This window comes from Parasteatoda tepidariorum, chromosome 8 (genome assembly GCF_043381705.1).
Source record: "Parasteatoda tepidariorum isolate YZ-2023 chromosome 8, CAS_Ptep_4.0, whole genome shotgun sequence".
NCBI classification, from domain to species: Eukaryota; Metazoa; Arthropoda; class Arachnida; order Araneae; family Theridiidae; genus Parasteatoda; species Parasteatoda tepidariorum.
In genome coordinates this window covers 42,702,350-42,722,150 of record NC_092211.1, presented here as the reverse complement: position 1 = coordinate 42,722,150, position 19,801 = coordinate 42,702,350, and the positions used below count along the sequence as shown (strand labels likewise).

The 19,801-nt window shown below is 26.7% G+C and overlaps 1 protein-coding gene across 2 annotated transcripts in view; it reads left to right on the top strand.

The window, feature by feature from the left end:
- The first annotated feature begins 316 nt into the window (after positions 1-316).
- LOC107447385 (tetraspanin-9) overlaps positions 317-19,801 on the top strand; it is a 64,598-nt gene continuing 45,113 nt past the window's right edge. The window contains exon 1 of one of the 2 annotated variants that reach the window (XM_016062288.3): positions 317-690. In XM_016062288.3, coding sequence (XP_015917774.1) covers positions 631-690 — 60 coding nt within the window. In that variant the 5' untranslated portion in view covers positions 317-630. The remainder of the gene's footprint in view (positions 691-19,801) is intronic. The other variant, XM_016062289.3, reaches the window with a different exon arrangement.

The window sequence follows — 19,801 nt, the reverse complement described above, 5'->3', positions numbered from 1 at the left end:
GATAGTTTTTTAAACAATTTTAAAATTATTTTTTGCTTTTTTTAGTTTAGAATATTTGAGAGAAAATACCATGAATTCTACTCAAAATAATTTGCTATATTGAAATTTCTGGATTATGACAGCAATGAAATTGTTTATCACACTTGAAACGAAGCTAAAGCACTAATCAATCACTCAATTCATTCTGATAACCAATCAATAACCCCTCATAAAAACTATTGATGTGGAAAAAGAAGAGTCAAATACAATATAATACCAAGTTGGCGATTATTTCAATCGCGCCAATCTCACGCCAAAAACCTTGTTTCCACTTAGCAACTCCATCGCTGATGCTAAAGATCGACACTACGAATCTTTCTCACTCGAATCGAGCACCACAGATTGACTGGGCCGGTGTCAATAGCATCAAAATAATAGCTGCAATAAATAATGTAGCGAATTTCCCATCTTCTTCAATTTCATCTTCGATCGAATTTTTCTTTTTTTATATTTTTAAAGGGATTTACTTGCGATTGCAGTGTTTATTGTTTTGTTATTTTGACTGTCATGCTGAGTTTGACAGAAATACTGTTTTCTTAGTGACTTAGGTTTGTTTACATTGTTTATTGTTTTGGTGCAGTAGTTTGAAAGATGGGCATGATGCGGAGTTGCGCTAGGCATAGTGTGTGTTTCTTGTCTTTCACTATGTGGGTAAGTTGATTATTTTTTTTAGATAATTACTGACAAATTTAGATCCTATTATTCTTAATAAGTTGATAGCGATTACGACGAAGTGACGACAGGTTTGAAGCAGTTTGTTTAATGATTTAAATAGTAATGGTAATATTTTGTTAAAAATAAAACGGATAGTATTTATTTTTTTTAACATTTTTTGAAGAGAACTTTTAATTTAATTTTTTGTGGATCATCAGGAAACTTGGATATGGATTTATTTTAAATTGTTTGGTGTTTGATATAGTTTTTTTTTCTAAAATCTCTGGATTATGAGTTATTTATTGTTCATTTATACGTAGTTAATTATTATTGAGATAATAGTTTACTTTGACATACTTTACATAGTTACTTGTTTGAATTTGGATTTTGAACAGGATATAATGGAAAGTTTGAAAAGTTAAGTAAACTGAAATGTCAAATAACTAACTAAACTGAAAAGTTAACTCATTAAATTTGTTGAAAAATTAAGTTATTAAGTAAACTGAAACTAAAAAAATTTTTTTGTTTAATGAAAAATCATTCAATTAATTTGTTTGAATTTAAGTTTCGAATAGGATATAATGGAAAATCTGAAAAGTAAAAAAATAAAAAAACTGAAAAGTTAAATAACTAAATAAACTGAAACCTTCAAACGAAACTAATATAGTTTAGTTTACAGGAAACAGTAAATTTACTTAATTTTTTTTTAAATTTTGCACTCCTTAATTCAGAGAATATATGAATGAAAGTTTGTTTTAAATTATTTAACGTAAAATATCGATTTTTCAGCAAAATTGGAAATTTATTTATGCTATAAATTATTGTTGAGATACTATTACAATTAATAACAATAATTGAGATAATGTCTATTTAATATAGTCTTCATATATTTTATTTACTACATCATATACTTGAATTTTACTACGCCATTTGTATGGGTTTAAAAATTAAATTATTAAATAATCTGAGAAATGAAATAAAAATTAAATAAGAATTTTTTATTCATTTTTTTTTTGTATTTTTTATTATATGAAACTAATACTCATTCAATTTTCAAAAACTGACAGCAATTAATTTTTCCTTTTTACAACTTAGCACTTTTTTGTACTCTTATGGAATTATTTCAACATTAAAGACCATTAACAATATTTAAAATCATTTAAGTACATTTACTTACTTCCTTAAGCAGCTATCACTTAAGAGGGCAACATTATTTTAAAAAGTATTAATGTAACTGATTGTTTAAATTAATTTTATCTAAAAAAACTTATTTTTAATGCTAATGCTCTGTAAGATAAGAAAAAATTCCAAATCAAAATTTTAAAAGCTTTCATATGCATTTTCTTTAAATGTTACAAATTTATGATACAACTTGTCCGTAATCAGCATTATGTAAATTAAATAGAACTTTATCAATTATATATTTTAATTTTATTTAAATCTATTTATGGGAGTGATCATAAAATATAATGAGAATCTAAAACAACTTTATGGGGATAAGCCAAAGCTTCTCAAACCGTGTCTGCCTATACCGCAGTTACACGCAAAAATCGCACTTAATTTACCAAATGTAATGATTTTCTAAAATAGCGCATTTTTAAAGAGGCCTTAAAAGACAACAGTTTGAGTTTAATATGTGTTCAAAATGCAACTTAGCGTCATTCAAAAAGTCATTTACGAAAACCAATTTTCTTCAAAATTGAGCATGGGAATGCTTTTATCTTCAAACCTAAAATGTCATGGTCATGGGTTTTTATATAAAAAATAGTTAAAAAAAGAAACATAACTGGGCTTAGGTATATTGAAATGAAAACGTTCTCATAAATTGTATACATTTCCCAAAAATATTTGGCATTATGCATAATATGAAATTCCTCCCCCAACATAATTTTTATATATTTCTTTCTCTTAAAATAAGTGCTTCATACTCTGTTCAAAATTTCTAGACGAGAATAGTTAAATAGCAATTCAACCAAAACAGTTAAGTTACCACAAAAAAAAGATGTTCAAACTGTTGAGTGTGAGAAAAAACGTTTATTGATTGTTTTTACCTAATATAGTTTAACAACAAGAATTCCATTAACGTCAAATTAAAATGCCATTTTTTCCGTTCTGTCATTTTTTCCATACTGTAGCTGAGAGGGCAAATCTGTCAATCTCATGACAGGCTGAACAGGGGTTCGGATTCCAACATTGATACCGCAATATTTCTTCCATTCCTTTTACACGTATGGAGTTTCTAGTGTACTGCACTCTACAATCGGTGAACCTAGACTATTAGAATATGAAACTTTCATTCACACATAAATGGTGCTGCACCCACAGAGCTCCAAAGTCCGTTTAAGTTTTATTTTTATGGTTTAGAACCCATGCTAGTTGTAAATTGTTACAAAATCGTATAGTTTTGTATTCAAGGTTTTTTAACGGTACCAGTTGCAAATGACTTCAAAACCGTAAACGTTAAGAAATATTTCCAACCCAAAACTTAAAGGTTGATCAGACGGATGGACTGCTGACAATTATCTTATCGTAATTTCAGAATAAAAATTCTAATAATGTACAAAAAGAAAAAAATTCTGGCAAAATTACCGTACTGAATGGTAATGCCATTTCTTATAAAAAAACATAATTCTGTTAATAAAACGATACACGATATTAAAATCATTCATTTGGTAATTTTCCTATACACATGGTAACGATTTACCGGAAATTCTAGTTTTCAATATTTTTTTACTTCCACACATTTAATAAAAAATAAATATAACCGAATAAATAGTTTTTATGCCATGCTAAGATATCATGATAAAATTAACTAATTTTATCACATTTTCTAAATTTTATCAAAAATTATAAAGCCATATATTTTTACTAATTTTACCAAACATTTGTCATCAAGGCGCTTTGGTAAAAACTATCATGCTTTTTATTGTTCCCATAGAGTCAAAAACATGGCAAATTTTAACATATTCTGATAGTTTCAATCATACTTTTTTTCTCTAAGTCAAAAAATTCCACTTCATGTTCTACTGAAAGGTTTCATACACTATGGATTAAGATTTAATATTTTCAGTTCTTTGTAATATTTTCAATGATTTTAGCCGTAGAAATTGATTGTAATAATAAAATTATAATTAAAATTACAATCATGCTTAGATTTTAAGAATTGATCATTCATATCATTCATCTATGCTCTTTAACTTTTTTTTTTTGTATCAACTATCAAAATGTAAATTACTTGAGTTAATAAAACTGTTTTACTTTCATACGTCAAAGAAAAGTAGAAATTTTTCAGCTGTGTCTGCTTTTGCTGTTGAATTTACGTCAGACGATGTTCTCGCCATTGGAAAATTTTTGAATTCTGTATTGTATGACATATCAGAGGCAAATGTAATTATTCATCAGTAAAAATTTAATAGTATTTTAATGAAGATGAAATAAATTAATAAAAAATATATTATTGATGATTTTAAAGTAGCTGGTATCTTAATTAATGAAACAAACTCGTAAATTAATATTTTTTATTTGTTAAAATAAAAAGTGATATGAAAATAGTAGAATTTTTGGAAATCTATTAACAAAAATCATTGGATTAAGAACGATAAAATTTGGTAACCAAGCAATGGAAATACACCTACAAATTTGATTATTGCCGTATAACCTTACACTGCAAAAAAATCCGGACCAACTTATGGTAAAAAATACCGGCACTTAGTGTGCGAGTACTTTTTACAGTAAAATTTATTTTTACTGGACCTTGTTACGGAAATCTGATGTACCATAATTTTTACGGTAATAATTACCGTATATTCTCGGAAGCACTCAAATTAAAGTAAATATTACTGTAAATATTACGGTATCATACTTAACACTAAAAGCGGATTTTGCGTATGATTCATTGTACCGTAATTTACCGTAATTTGATCCGGAAATGTTTACTGTGTACAACTTAGGAAAAAAGCAATAAAAAATAATAGTTTTAAGAAAAGTGGGACAAATTCAATTTTTTTTCTAAAACAAAAAATTAATTTAAAACGTCTCTTGTTATTTTCAGTTCGTTTGCTCTTAAAAATAAGTTATAGAAAAAACAAACATATTACACATTTATTTATGATATTGTTCTTGTAAATAAATTCAGGATAATAAGGATTAATAACAACTCCTCGCAAAAAATAATTAACCATTACGGAATTTAGTGTGCTAACAATTTTGCTAACTATATTTAGACAATTTCTTAAAAAAAAAATCAAATTGCTGTTTTCTCATTTAAAAACTAAACGATGTTTGATAAAATCGTCAATTATTAAAACTATATAAGCGCTATTACTCGCTAACTTTTAAGAAACTTAATATAGTTTAACCAGCTGTTTAGTTTAGTATATTTATCTAAATTTATTCCTCCCTTTGGTATAAAATGCCGAAATATTTCCCAAATCCGAAAAGCAATCTTTGAAAACTCGTTAATGTATCTATAGAACATCTTGCAAGCAAGCGAACGTCAGCTTTATTTATTACTTCATTAGCATTTTTCATTACCACTTTTAAAAGCGCTGGTCATTAAAGAGACGAAGCGTAACGACCGAAACTAACTACTGTCGTCATTAACTGAAATGAAATGAAAAAGACGGCGATTAAATTTAATCTCACCCCCTTAGAAAATGAACAACACCGTTGTTTAAAAAGATATCTAGTGTACTAGTTTGATAAATTGGCGAAAAGTTAGCTCATTTTCTTGCTGAAAAAAATGCTTGTTTTTTGTTGGGCTATTATTTTGTTTTGTTTGTTTTAGTATGTGATAAATTTATGCAGTGTTTTTTGCCTTATTTTATTTTACGTCTGTAAACAAGAAAATTTTTGTTTGTTTTTTGTTTGAGGAAAAAAAAATTAGTCACAAAAAATGTTGCTAAATTAACACTCGATTACATAATGTCATTGGCCTTTGATTATTAAGATTTTAACAAATATTTTGTTGAACCAAAATAATCAGTTGATAATTTAAAATGTTCTAAAATTGTAGCTGCAACAGAAAGTAGGTATTTTAAATTATTTGTCTTCAATTATAATTCCTGCACATTTCGTATTTTGTTAAATTCCTATAAAAAATTCGTTCTTTTTGTGTTATGCAAGGGACTCAAACTTGTCATTACTTCAATTTATTGCTAGTATAAACGTTATTAAACCTTTTACCTATCTAAAATTATTACTCGTTCCGTTTTACGCTAACGTATGTTGATATAGACTTTTAATAGCTTATCTAATAAGCGAATACTGAATTTTTTATTTCTATAAATTATTACTGTAATTCGACATTTATCTACCTATAAATTTTTCTCTTGCTTTTTAGTTAGAATTATTTTAATTTACTGTTAATTAGTTTGTTTAAGCAATATCAAATCTTTTAGTTCCTTGAAATATGCGAGATTGTGTAATTATTAACTGTACCAATCTCTACTCTTTCTATTTTCCGTTAACTTACGTTGATAATAAATTTAGTATGTATTAAGTTCAAGAACCTAATTTTTTATTGAAATCTTGAATTATTTCAATTCAATAATTATACTGATAAATAGCATAATCAAGCTTTTTATTTCTTTTACTCATTACCAATTATATTAACTTTCTTTTCATTCACTGTGGGAAAAAAGTATGGTCAAAGCTAACAGATCATGGTAAAATTTGTCATGTTTCTGGCTCCTTGTTAATTTTTACCAAAGCGCTTTTGGCAATGATTTTGGTAAAACTAACAATAAAAATAGTTTTGCAATTTGTGATAAAGTTTAGTAAATGAGGTAAAATGGGGATATTTTATCCTGATAACATAGAGCATAGCATAAGAACCAATTATCCAGTTAAATTTACTTTTCAGTTTCGTATTTTACTCTAAATGTAAGGTAATAAGATAGATAATTTTGAATACAAGAATTTCCAGTAAACCGTTACCATATGAACAGAAAAATCAACAAATTAATTACTTAAATACCGTATATTTTGGTTTGTATAAACCGGAATTAAAGTATTTTAACAGAAATGTCAGCGCCATTTAGTACGATAATGCATTATGAGACTGTAACAGTATGGTAATATTATTTTTATGCTTGATGGAAACTGACCTTTTTTGCGTTACACCTTGAGAAAAATCACGAAACTCTTAATGGTTAGCTAAATAAGAACTATAACTCCACTTATTAACTGGTTAGTACTAGGGTATTGGAGAACATTTAAGAATAAAATATACCTCGATTAGCATATGAGTAAACCAAGAGATATAACCAAAATTCAAAACGTGACTGATTATTTGCAAACACAGGAGCACTACTGTTTAAATATCTCATATAGCAAACTAAAACAAAACCTTATTTTCAACATAATAAATATTACGGTGATTAATATAATAGTAATAAATATAATAGTAAGAAATATAAAAATAATTATAATATAATAATAATAAAAATTAAAATTGTTTATACGCAATGTTAATGATAAATATCATTATAATATTCTGTGCAGACTGTGTTTCAATAAAAGAACGGTTTTAGATTTAAAAGGTAATTCTTTAAAAAAAAAACCATCTGAGCCTTCCGCGACATGAAATCAATTTCACTTAAATTATTTTCTTTCAAAGACAATACTTGTATTGTTTAGCTTTTGTTCACAAAATAAAATTTCAAGACATGCATATTTTATGAACATGTCTGCGAGAAAAATGTTACATTTTGAGCATTAGTTGATTACTTGAAAGCTACAAAGCAAGAAAGCGGGATATTTTCTAAAAGTTATACGTAGACAAAAGACGTGAAGATTTAGAAATTCAGTAGTAACTTTTAAAGATAAGTACACATAAAATATTCAATACAGAGCTTATATCTATTTTGTTTTGTATGACAGTATAAAGAATAAAAGGTAGTTTACGCTCGAAAACATTTTTGTATTTTTTAAAGAATAGTAGAGAAATGACTTGAAAGTTTCATTTTATAAAAAGAATTTTAAAGTGGTTTTACTCTAAAGATATATTATTATTCTCAACATTAAATTATTAGATATAAGAAAATCATAGAAACTTCTGCCTAAGATTTTAAACGTGCTTACGAGAAAATATAGAATTTTTTTCATTGAAAGACAAAAACATAAGTCAGTGCTCTCAGGTTGCCGGTACATTTTCCCGTAAAATCCATTTTTACCGGAACATGTTAAGGAATAAAAAAATCTGATTGAGCATAATTTTTGCAGTAATAATTGCCGTAAAATCACTGAATCACTCTAATTAAATAAAAATTACTGTAAAATTTACGGTATAATATTTTACGGCAAAATGGATTTTACCGGTAAAATGGATTATACGGATAATGCACCGAAAGTGCCGGTACTTTATACCGTAATTGGATCTGGAAATTTTTACAGCCTAAATAAATTCTAAATAATGCGTAAAACTTACGACTTAAGTATTTGGAATAGTTTTTAATCTTAACGCAATGTATTTTAGAGCAATAAAAAATTAAGAATGCATCACATATGTTATAAATTGTTCTAACTAATTTCTGAATAAAATTCTGGTTAAATTACCGTCTGCATGGTAAGGATACTTCAGGTAAAAGACCCTAATTCTGGTAATTAAATAAAAATATAAGCTATTTATGAACCATTCATTTGATACTTTTTTCACTTATATGGTAACGACTTATCAGAGATTCTGGTTTTCAAAACTATAGCTCTTATTACCATACATAAAGTAAAAAATACAAAACTGAAAAGCAAATTTTACCAAATAAGTGGTTTTTGAACCATACCTTTAAATATCATTATAAATTACAAAATTTTGTCATATTTACCAAAGTTCATCATATATTATAACATTATATCTTACTGTTAGTTTTACCAAAATCATTACCGAACCGCTTCTGTAAAAATTACCGAGCTATTTGATGCTCCCATAGAGCTAGAAGCACAGTAAATTTTACTATATTCTGATAATTTTGACCACACTTTTTCTTCTCAGTGAAATATGAAATATAAAAAATAAATTATCGAAATTGATTACAAATATGTATTAACTGCTTATATTTCATTTTAATCATTATACGTAGGTCGATTCTAGGGAAATTTTTAATCAAATCGTTCAAATTTTGCATAACTTTTGAACACTTCAAACACAGTTTTTTCTCACCAGGGGCTAAGTTCATAATAAAAAGTTCTCCAACAAATATGTCAGTTCGTTTTATTTTGTCTGAACAACGTGAAAAAGATAATAAATCCATCAATGAAATTAATTTGTTTTGCGCAGTGAAAAATTAAGATGAATTTAAACTCATAATTCCTAAGTAAATATTTTTATTAATGCTAGGAAGAATTTTTTCAAACTTAGCTGAAATGATTACACGTGGTGATGAATTCACAATTCCTTTTTATTTATAGGAGCATCTACTACAAAAAGTTCTTTGTTCTCTTGTGGTGAGCATTATGATCCTTCGGCGCGTGAAATTCTAATGAGATTTAATTTAACTCTTAATCCTTTTCTCTGTTCCATTGGAGTGAACAGTGTTGGCATCAAAGATTAGTTTGGCGACTATGGTCACGTGATGAAAAAACAATTGAGGAAACAGGACGAGGCAATTGAAAATAATTTGGATGGTCCACAAACTTTTCTATTTTCATCATCTCTCCATTCATAATTGATATAAATTGTAGAAATACTTCTTAATTTTTTATAGTTTAAAAATGAGAACAATTTCAGCAGATTTTTATTAAAAAAATTACTTAATAAGCAATTTTTTGAAATTTACTTGAAGACATCTTCCGTGAAATCTAAGAGGGTTATAATAAGAGGGTAAAACTGTTAGAAATTTCGATTCGTGTCGAACAAGAATATCAGAAAAATCAGATGCACACTTAATACTGTGCAACGTTGAACGGTAATTTTTACGGTAATTTCAAATCAAGTAACAAAACATGGTTTTTGTAATGGTGTGATTTTTAGAACATGATTAAAAAAAATTTCACAACAGTTTTAAGGAAATATAATTCAAAAACATTTTCTTTGGTAAGTATAAGTGCTCATTCTATCTTGCACTTTTAGAAGTTTTGAACAACATTGAATCATTATATCGTGCAAATTTACTACAATCTTAATAATATGACAAATTGAATCATAATATCATGCGTGCTAAAAATAATTTTTTCAGAGTTTTTCGCTAAATATCTAGTAAAATGAAGTAGTGATGAACCTAGTTTTTGCTTGTTCATTTAAGTATACATGTCGGTTTTTATTCTTTGGTTTCATGAAAATATTTCTGTAAAATATACATTTGTAAAATTATTTTTCAATTTGGAGGTAAGTTTATAAAGCAAAATGGGACAATTCTGAATTAGATTTTAGTAGGATAGATAAATTTCAGTTTTTTTTAAAAACTATGTTACCTTTTACCTCTATTGTACTGAATGTAGCTATATTGTACTGAATATATTGTATTGCTATGAAAGCTCTTCTTAGTCTTAAAGATTATTAATATCAAAAAGTATTTATTCGTATTTTTTAAAAAGAAAAAAAAAGATTGGAGTGCTGGGCTTAGTAACTATTAATAAGTAGTCAGAAATAAGAATGCGAAATTTTTTTCATAGATATAACACCAATCATTTCATATCAATCCATTAAAGAGTAGGCATGCGTAAGTAAAAGTCGTCGAATTTTATTTTGGGACAAAACAATAGAAAAAAGTCACGCAACATTAGTGGATCACATTTATTCCGAACCTTAATATCCAATATGCTGCAAATTCACTAAGCCTAACAAGACAGGATTTTTTTCATATTGCAAAATTTTCAATAAAATTATGTTTTTTAAACATATGATATATAAAAGAAATGAAATTTCTAGCTAAGGCTTTTTTCATGAAAAGCAAAATAATTCCCCATAAGCGAAATGAATAAAAATCAATATCATTTGTGATACGACGAAATTTGCATGTGTAGTTGCCATAAACCTATAATAGCGAGCACTTAACGTTATACCGCTATTCCTCAAGTATTGATTTGTCATTTCAGCAATAATGCCATTTCTAGATCCCTGTTATAAACTAACATCCTAATAATAATGTCAATCCCCCCTTAAAACAAATATTTCCCTCGTTTAGAAAATAAGATAATCTTGCGTTGTTGAGTTGAACCTACTGAATATTTCGATGATCTTTACAATACAATAAAAATATATAGAACAAGAAAGAAATGTCAACACTTTTTCCAAACATACACTTACAAATGAAAAAAAATTTAGATATAATTTATGAACTTATGATTACCATCTTTCATTAATTAAGCTTATATTTAGATTTTACGTTTTTTTTCTCTTCTACTTATTCCCTTCTTTCTTTCATTTCTGCTTCTTTTTTAATGAATCTATTAAAGTAATTTTGTTTAAATATTATTCTATCAGTCAAGGTTAACTAATTTTATGCAAAAAAATCTTTTCTAGTAAGTTTACCAAAAGACAAAATATCCCTAACTTACTTAGTGATTAACTTACTATAGTGATTACATATCTATAGCGATGTTCATTCTCTGTAGCAGATATTTTTGAATAGTAGAGAAACAATGGCAGGATATATTATAAAGGAATGTTCAAACAGTAAAGTGCCATATTTAAATGTTAATTTTTCGCTCAGTGGTGTCAATTTTGAATGGAAAAAAAATTTCGTATTTTTGAATATGCCGTGTAATTTCAATTTTATGTTCAATTCATAACTGGAGCAGTACGCATCTGTTACATTTTAATCAATAATAAAAATTTTAGAGATTGCTTGTCACATTTCCAAGTTATTTAAGAACAATAACGGAGAATCAGATAATGAGAATAGTCCAATCAGGCTATTCTCATTATCTGATATTTTAATTAATTTAATTTTAAGTAATTTAATTTCAAGTAATTTTCTTAATACCATTGCCTTACGAAAATTATTTTCTTCTAATTTTTAATAATGGCCAATCAGGAGATTTTGAAATACCTTAACTATATATATATTTGAATTTAAGTATTTCCAAAATGGATAATATTTCAGCGGATCTTATATATTTGAAAAATATATAATCGTATTTTGATGAACTTTGGTCTTAAAATGAAACAGCTTAGGATACTTTTAAGAACACTCGTTTATCCATCATTTGCTTTTTCAGCCGATTTGACAAAATAATTTATGAGTAATACAAACCGTATACTTTTAGATTTTATTTCGGCAGTCTTAATAAGGTGATAAATTAAAACGTATTTCTGATAAAGTTTTCCCATAATGCCTTGTTATTAGTCCAATAATGAGGTTCAACTTGGCACTGTATACTGATTTCAACGAAGTTGAACAATATTATAAAGTTTATTATAAATAACCAACTGCAAATCATCATTCTGCAAAAATAATAAGTCTCTAAATTAAACTATATAATATTGGATTTCTCCAAACTGATTGTGAGGTACCATAGTTCAATTTTAAAATTAAAAATGAAACTATGTTAAACTATAATATCGTATTTCTCAAAATTGAATACGCGTCAATTTGAACAAAACCATGAACCAATTTAACACCTTATTAAGATTTTAGTAACTTCGTACCGTGTTGTGTTTCAAGGTACCATTATCATGGTTCTAATTGATCTAATTTTTCTGAGAGTGTACGATATATAAATATACCTTAAGTTGCTGCGCATGAGTAATAAAACCTAATTTTATTGTTTTCAACATAATTCAACAAGACAATATACCGAACGCGAATCTTGTTTATCATCTCTTCAGATAACAGAAGCAATATGTTTTACAAGAAGAAAGAAAGATGGTAGGCCGCAAATAAGGTTACTCAGAGATAAATTACGAGTTCCGACGCCAGAAATTCAATTTGCAGAAACCAGTTAACATCGTTTCGACACCTCCGATTTCATCTACTAAATCTAATGAGACTAGATGAAAAAGAAGGGATTGTAGATAACAAACTTACATAAACGAAGGCCAAGGACAATGATCATAAACAATTACTCTCTTTCACCAAAGAATATTTTTGGTTAATTGAAAGATGGGAACTGAAAATTAATTAGTTTTATGCGTAAGGAACTTAGAATATTTTTGTCATTTCGTGTTAATTTTGTTCGTTGAAATGAAAATTTATTTCAGAGTTAAAAAAGATAATTTATAATAACAGTTATAATCTTCATTGTAAAAACCATTAAGTTAAGATTGTAATACTGTAAAAAAATGCCAGATAAAATTATTGTAAAAAGTACCAACACTCACACTCTAAAAAATTAAGGATTAATTTACAGTACCTGCACTTCGGTTGCATCATCCGTAAAATCCATTTTTACCATGAATTCATTTAACCGTAAAATCAGTTTTTACCGTAAACTCCATTTTACCATAAAGTTTATAGTAATATTTTTTTAATTAGAGGGATCCATTGTTTTTGAGGTAATTATCACTGCATAAATTACGGTATATCAGATTTTTGCTCCGTTATATGATTCGATAAAAATGAATTTTACGGTCAAAAGTACTGGCAACCTGAGTGTCGAAAATGTTTACAGTAATTTAATCCGGAATTTTTCGCAATGATGTAAAGATCCTCTTTACGAGTGCTACAAGTAGTTGTGATTGAATCTCATTAAATGGTGATAAAAAAAAAAGAATTAAGAAATTTATTAAATAAATGTACTTCAAATCAGACTACTATATGCTAACAAAGGACCAGCTGGGAGCTCTGACTTACAAATGCTTTAAAGATGACACTTCATAAGCAGAAAATAAATATTATGTTTATGTAATGTCTAATTAAGGACGCAATCATTCTCTTATAAAAAATGCTTCATTGTAAAATATTTAGAACAAGTTCCTGTAAATAAAACGACACTCAGAGTGTCGTTATTTTTTTTACAGTAAACTCCTTCTTTTACCAAAACCTGTTATGGAACAGTTATACCGAAATTTTTGCTGTAATAATTATCCCTGAATCACTCTAATTAAATAAATATTACTATAAAATTTACGGTGGAATATTTTCTGGTAAAAACATATTCTACGGTAAAATGGATTTTACGGATAATGTATCCAAAGTGCCGGTACTTCGTACCGTAATTTGATCCAGAATTTCTTTCAGTGTAGAGAAAATGAAACTTTAAGTATAAAAGTTAAATAAGCACTTCAAGTTAAAAACTTGAAGTGCATGTGAAACCGTGAAAACGTGAAGTTCCAACTAATATGCACTTCAAGTTAAAAACTTGAAGTACATATTAGTTGGAAACATTTTATTAAAATTTATTCTTTTACTAACTTTCTCCTATGTCGATTTTTGTTACAAATTATACAATATTATTATTTGGTTTTTTGCAGCTTTGTTAAAACTTTAAATTAACTTTAGTTAATTACACTAAAGTTAATTGTAGTCAATAACGCTAATCACGTTGTATTCAATGATTAGTAGTTATACTCTTGAGCATTTTCTACCCTTTGTCAAACCCATATGTCTGTTATAAATACAATCCTGTATTGATCATTGTAAGTCACGCAAAATTTTCAATTACGAAAAATCTCTTTGGCGCATTATTTTACTCAATTCATAGTCTTAGAAAATGAAAAAAAGTTTGAAAACTATAGTGAGGAATTCCTGCTTAATAATTCTAATTGCATTACATTTATTTAGTTCATTCTTCAAAAAGTTACTTCAAAAAGTCATTAGTTACTTCATTCAAAATCTTTTTATTTTCACAAGTGATAAAATCTTGTTTGTCTTTAAAAAAAAAAAGCATTCTTTAAACATAATATTGAACAAAAAGAAAATTTCACTTTTTTTCCTTGAAATTAAATTACGCTTTAAATTATGTTCAGCGAAGAAGAAAGAAACGAATACCAGAAAACAACGGTTGAAAAATTGAAACTTCCTAAAAAATTACTCCAATGATTCATATATCCGGAAACACCCTATGAACAATGCTTAACTTAAAAGAAAATTTATTACTTTTCTAAAACAAAAGAATATTCTTTTTTCGTTTTCAATGGAGGAAAACTATAACAAATTTCAAGGAAAATTGCAGAATATTTAATGAAGTTATGGTTATGTTTTATATCCTCGTTTAAAGCATATATTTTTATTTTTATTTTTTTTTAATAAAAACAAAAAAACAAGTACTTCTTCTGCATGTTTAATGGATAATTTTCAATTATATTTTCTTTATTAACATTGAAAATTTTTCATTTTTTAAATTGAATTCACATTTTTTTAAAAATATTTTTTAAAATTTCATAGATTTTTTGGTGTGTTAGAGATTAAAAAAGTTGGATTCGTGCCTTAAACAAAATGCATATTCTACTTAGTTTTTTCATAATTTAATGACATTTAAATTCAAATCTTATAATTTATGATAAAATTTATTTCATAACAAAGTTTGTTTAAAGTGTTCATATTTCAATTTATTGCGTGTTTATTAAAAATACATATTTAGTTTTAGTTTTTATATTTTATAGTAAAATAATTTTATAATAAAGTATGTTTAAAATTTTCAATACATTATTTAGCAAATTTGACAATAAATATGGGAATAAAAATTACTTATTTATTTTCTTTGATTGATTTTTTTAGTAAATAAGCTTTTTAAATGCAAAAAAAAATATTGAGATTGTAGTTAATAGCATAATAATACATTCCGAAATTATAAGAAAACTACTTACAAATATAAGATTCTTATTCGGGCCTCTAAATTTTGTTAATAGCACAATAATACATCCTGGGATTATAAGAAAACTACTTAGAAATATAAGATTCTTGTTTGGACCTCTAAATTTTGTTAATAGCATAATAATACATCCTGGAATTATAAGAAAACTACTTACAAATATAAGATTCTTGTTTGTGTCTCTAAATTTTGTTAATAGCATAATAATACATCCCGGAATTATAAGAAAACTACTTACAAATATAAGATTCTTGTTTGTGCCTCTAAATTTTGTTAATATCATAATAATACATCCCGGAATTATAAGAAAACTACTTACAAATGTATGATTCTTGTTTGGATCTCTAAATTTTAAAAAAAATTTATATTTAAATATTTTACACGTTTTAAAACACTGAAAAAAAGGAGTTCTTATAAAAAAAATCCTATATTAAAAATTCTTATATTAAATAATATTTCCTTTTCATCATTTAGATTTGCTTTTTTACATATTATGAATTTGCGCCAATCTCTGAGGAAAGAAATTTCTAACTTTAACGAACTTCATTTAATGGTTGGAGTAGTTAAATATTTCCCATTATTATGCGACTGTTCGTTTTTTTTTGTTGACTTTTTATTTTATTTATTAAAAATATTTTTTCATCTGTTTTTTTACGTGTATTCTTTTATAAATCCATAACTATAATTATTCATAGAGAAAATAAATGACTATTACATTAAATTATTCTAGATATAGGCCGTTAATAAAAGAAGAAAAAATAATGAGAAAGGCAAACGAATTAATGAATCGAAAAATCGGTAAGTCAGGAAGATGGTAGTAGACAGATCATTTCACAAACAAAAAAAAGTTATAAACCTATATTTTATGCCACCGCAGTTTACACTGAGAAAAAAAGTATGGTCAAAACTTACAAAATATGGTAAAATTTTCCGAGTTTCTGGCTCAAAGGTTTCAGCATCAAAAAGCTCGGTAACTCTTAAGATTTTGGTAAAATTGACAATCAAGTATTTTTCTATAATATACAACAAAATTTGGTAAATGTGGTAAAAATCGTGATACCTTAGAACAGGGCATAAACCCATTTAGTTAGCTGAATTTACTTCTCAGTTTTGCATTTTTTACTTCATGAGTGATAATAAGAACTATAATTTTAAAAGCCAGAATAATCGGTAAACTGTTACCATATAAGTTGAATTATCAAATAAATAGTTTAAATACCAAATATTTTAGCTTTACTTACCAGCATGACGCGTTTTCTACCAGAAAATGTCATTATCATGCAGTGTGGTAATTTTACCAGAATTTTTTTCCTCTGTGTGTATTTTTATGTTTTTCATATTTTGTTGTTTTAAAGCTAAAATTCGCTTGATTGAAATCTATAGAGATTTGTTTATTATGTGTTTATACATTTAAAATATAAAATCAAGTTAAAATTCATTTGTTTGAAATCAGGACTTGACTCAGGTGTCCTAATATTTAAAATTTAATAGGAATATAGATTTCATATGAATAATAAATAAAATCCATGAAAATGTTGTAAATGTTATATAAACTGTAATTAATACTAAAAAATGCATTTTGTTCCCATTTTTTCTTACAAGCAAAGACCATATATACATTAAAAATGAAATAAAATCTTTCCACAGTTCTAAAGATAAAACAAGCGATGAATTGGTATACAATCATCATTGTTTCGTAAACACCTTTTTATCATTTTGAAAGAACTGAAGCATCATTATTCGATGGGAATATCGATAAAACTCTATATTCGTTGATTGATTTATCAGGAAAAGGAGTTTGCTTTAGTTATAAAGAAGAGTGATTTTTTTTCTTTTTTCTATCAAAACTCCAAGAAATATTTTGAGTAAAAAATCGATAATAATATGACATTGACTTATTATGCTAGAGAAACAAAATAATTCTAATAATTAATTTTTCTAATTCAAAGTATGTCTTCGATAAATATTCAGCGAAAATTTAGAATGTATAATTTTCTATCAAGCTGCTCAAAACTCAAATTATTTTTACACAACTTCATGTAATTTTAAATTTAAAACTAATTTTTTTTTTATTACGATAAACATTGTTTGAAACATAGTAAAGTTCAAAACTAAACATTGCTACTACTATCATTAAAAACTTTGACGCGCATAAAGCTCCATGCACTCTGCTATTTCGTGTAATATTGTATTGGATATTTCTTCAATAATTATTCAGAGAAAATTTAGTGGACCTTTTCAGAGAAATGATTAAAAGTACGCATAATTTTTACCTTAGGAAATTATTACTAAAAATACATTTCTAAGAATAATCTTTCAATAAATTTTAGTTTATTGAGAAAAAATTTGTTGTGCTCCATTCGAAATCTAGAAATTTTTTGATCAGATCTCTTGCTCACTACTTGAAATTTCTCGGAAAAATTGCTAAATAAATATTTATTTAGTTCTTATTTTACCATATTAAAAAAAAGCCAAATAACCACAAATAAGATGGTATTCAAAGTGTTAGTTGTGAGAAAAACCATTTTTTAACTGCTTTCACCTAATACGATTAAGCAACCAGAATTTCTTCATGCCTGCTGGGCCCACCTTATGAAACCACTTACTTTCTTACAGCAGAGTACATGCTTTACCCGTGAGGGTTAATTAGTCAACCTTATGACCCAAACTGAACGAGTGCTCCAAGTCCCAGCGTTGAGACCACAATTCCTGCATTCTCTTCAACACATTTCAAGAATTTTTAATATCCTGTAGTCCTCAATTTGTGACCCTGGACTACTATTATATGATACTTTATGATATTCTCAAACACGGATCAGCACCAAAAAGCTGCTTAACGCAAAAAAGTCTAGTAAAAGTCTAGTCCTCTCTTACGATGGGTGAACCAGATGTACTAATTAAGTAACATTCCAGAGTTCATTTAACACAACTCAACCAAAGCACAACCTAACTTCAAAGCCTATTACCTAACGAAAAGTCTAACTCCAATGTCCAGTTAAATTTGTTATTTACGGTTTTGGATTAAAAAAACTGTGTAGTTTGTATTCATTGTTTTTTAACTTTTCTAATTGTAGACAGTTTCATAACCGTAAAAGTAAAAAATGTCATTTACCATAAACTGTAGTTTATTGGACAAACAGACTGCTGTCGGCTATTTTATTGTAATTTTAAAAGTAAAATTTCAACAGTGTCTTTGAATATATTAAATCCATTAACCAAATGTAAAAAATATTCTAAAATAACTTGTTTCATTTTTTTTTCATTTCGAGAAAAGAATTGTAATTTATATTTCAACACGCTTAAAGGTAAATGAATTGAAATCGTGTTACTTTCAGTTTGATTCACACGGATAATTTAAAAACGAATTTATTCGTGAGAAATTTACAGTCGTAAATTCCGAACGGTGGCTTTTTGATTTCCAACTTGCGCTCACTTTCACATCGTAAAACTTAACGCTCAATGCTTCGAAACTGATCTTAATTCACTGAAAACATTTCACAACGGTATGTGAAACAGTATGCATTTTTTTCTACTTTTTGTCTTTGTTTGCTGTTTGCTGTTCTTTTTGTAGTTTTTTGTAGTTTTTCTTTCGCTTATCATTCCAATTTCCTCTTGTAATATACAGCTTAAAAAAATTTCTTTAGAAACTTGCTTGATCTAATTTTTTTATTGATTAAGATTTGTCTGTGTAACTGTCAAATAAAAAAGTTTTTTACAGAAAGATAAGTCTTTATTATTTCTTAGTCAGCAGTTCCAAATTCTTTTCGGCTACGGAACCCTAAATTATAAACCTGCTTTCGGGGGAAGCTAAATTTTATAAAATTATCTAAAGACAATTGTGAACGTATCTTAATGGGTTTTTTAAATCTTTTTTTCCGCTTATCTTTCCAATTTCTTTTTTAAAAATGTATTTAAGTAATATACTGCTTAAAAATTCTTTTTAGAGAACTTACTTGATCTAATTCTTTTAATGAGTAAAGGTTTGTCTGTGTAATTTTTAAATAAAAAAGATTAATCCTTATTATTTATCATTGTTATTTGGAAAATATGCTATTTATAATGATATAATTCTAATAAGTTTGCTATGCATAATGATATGGTAAAAATGTGCTAAAAATATGCTATTTCTTTCTTATTAACCTTTTACTTTAAATAATATCGTAATTGCAACCAAAATATTAAGTAAGTAAGTAATTATTGATTGGATCTAATTATAATAACAAGTATCAAAAATATTAAAAATAAACTTTTAAGAAAGTCTTAACTCTCGGAATCCTTTTTCTTTTCATAAGGAACCCTAAAATTCCTCGGAACACCATTTGGGAACACAGGGTGCAGAGTATTTCATAAATAACACAAATTTATTAAATACTTTTGGACCCTGTCCTGCGAAAGAGGAACACCCAAGTTAAAATAT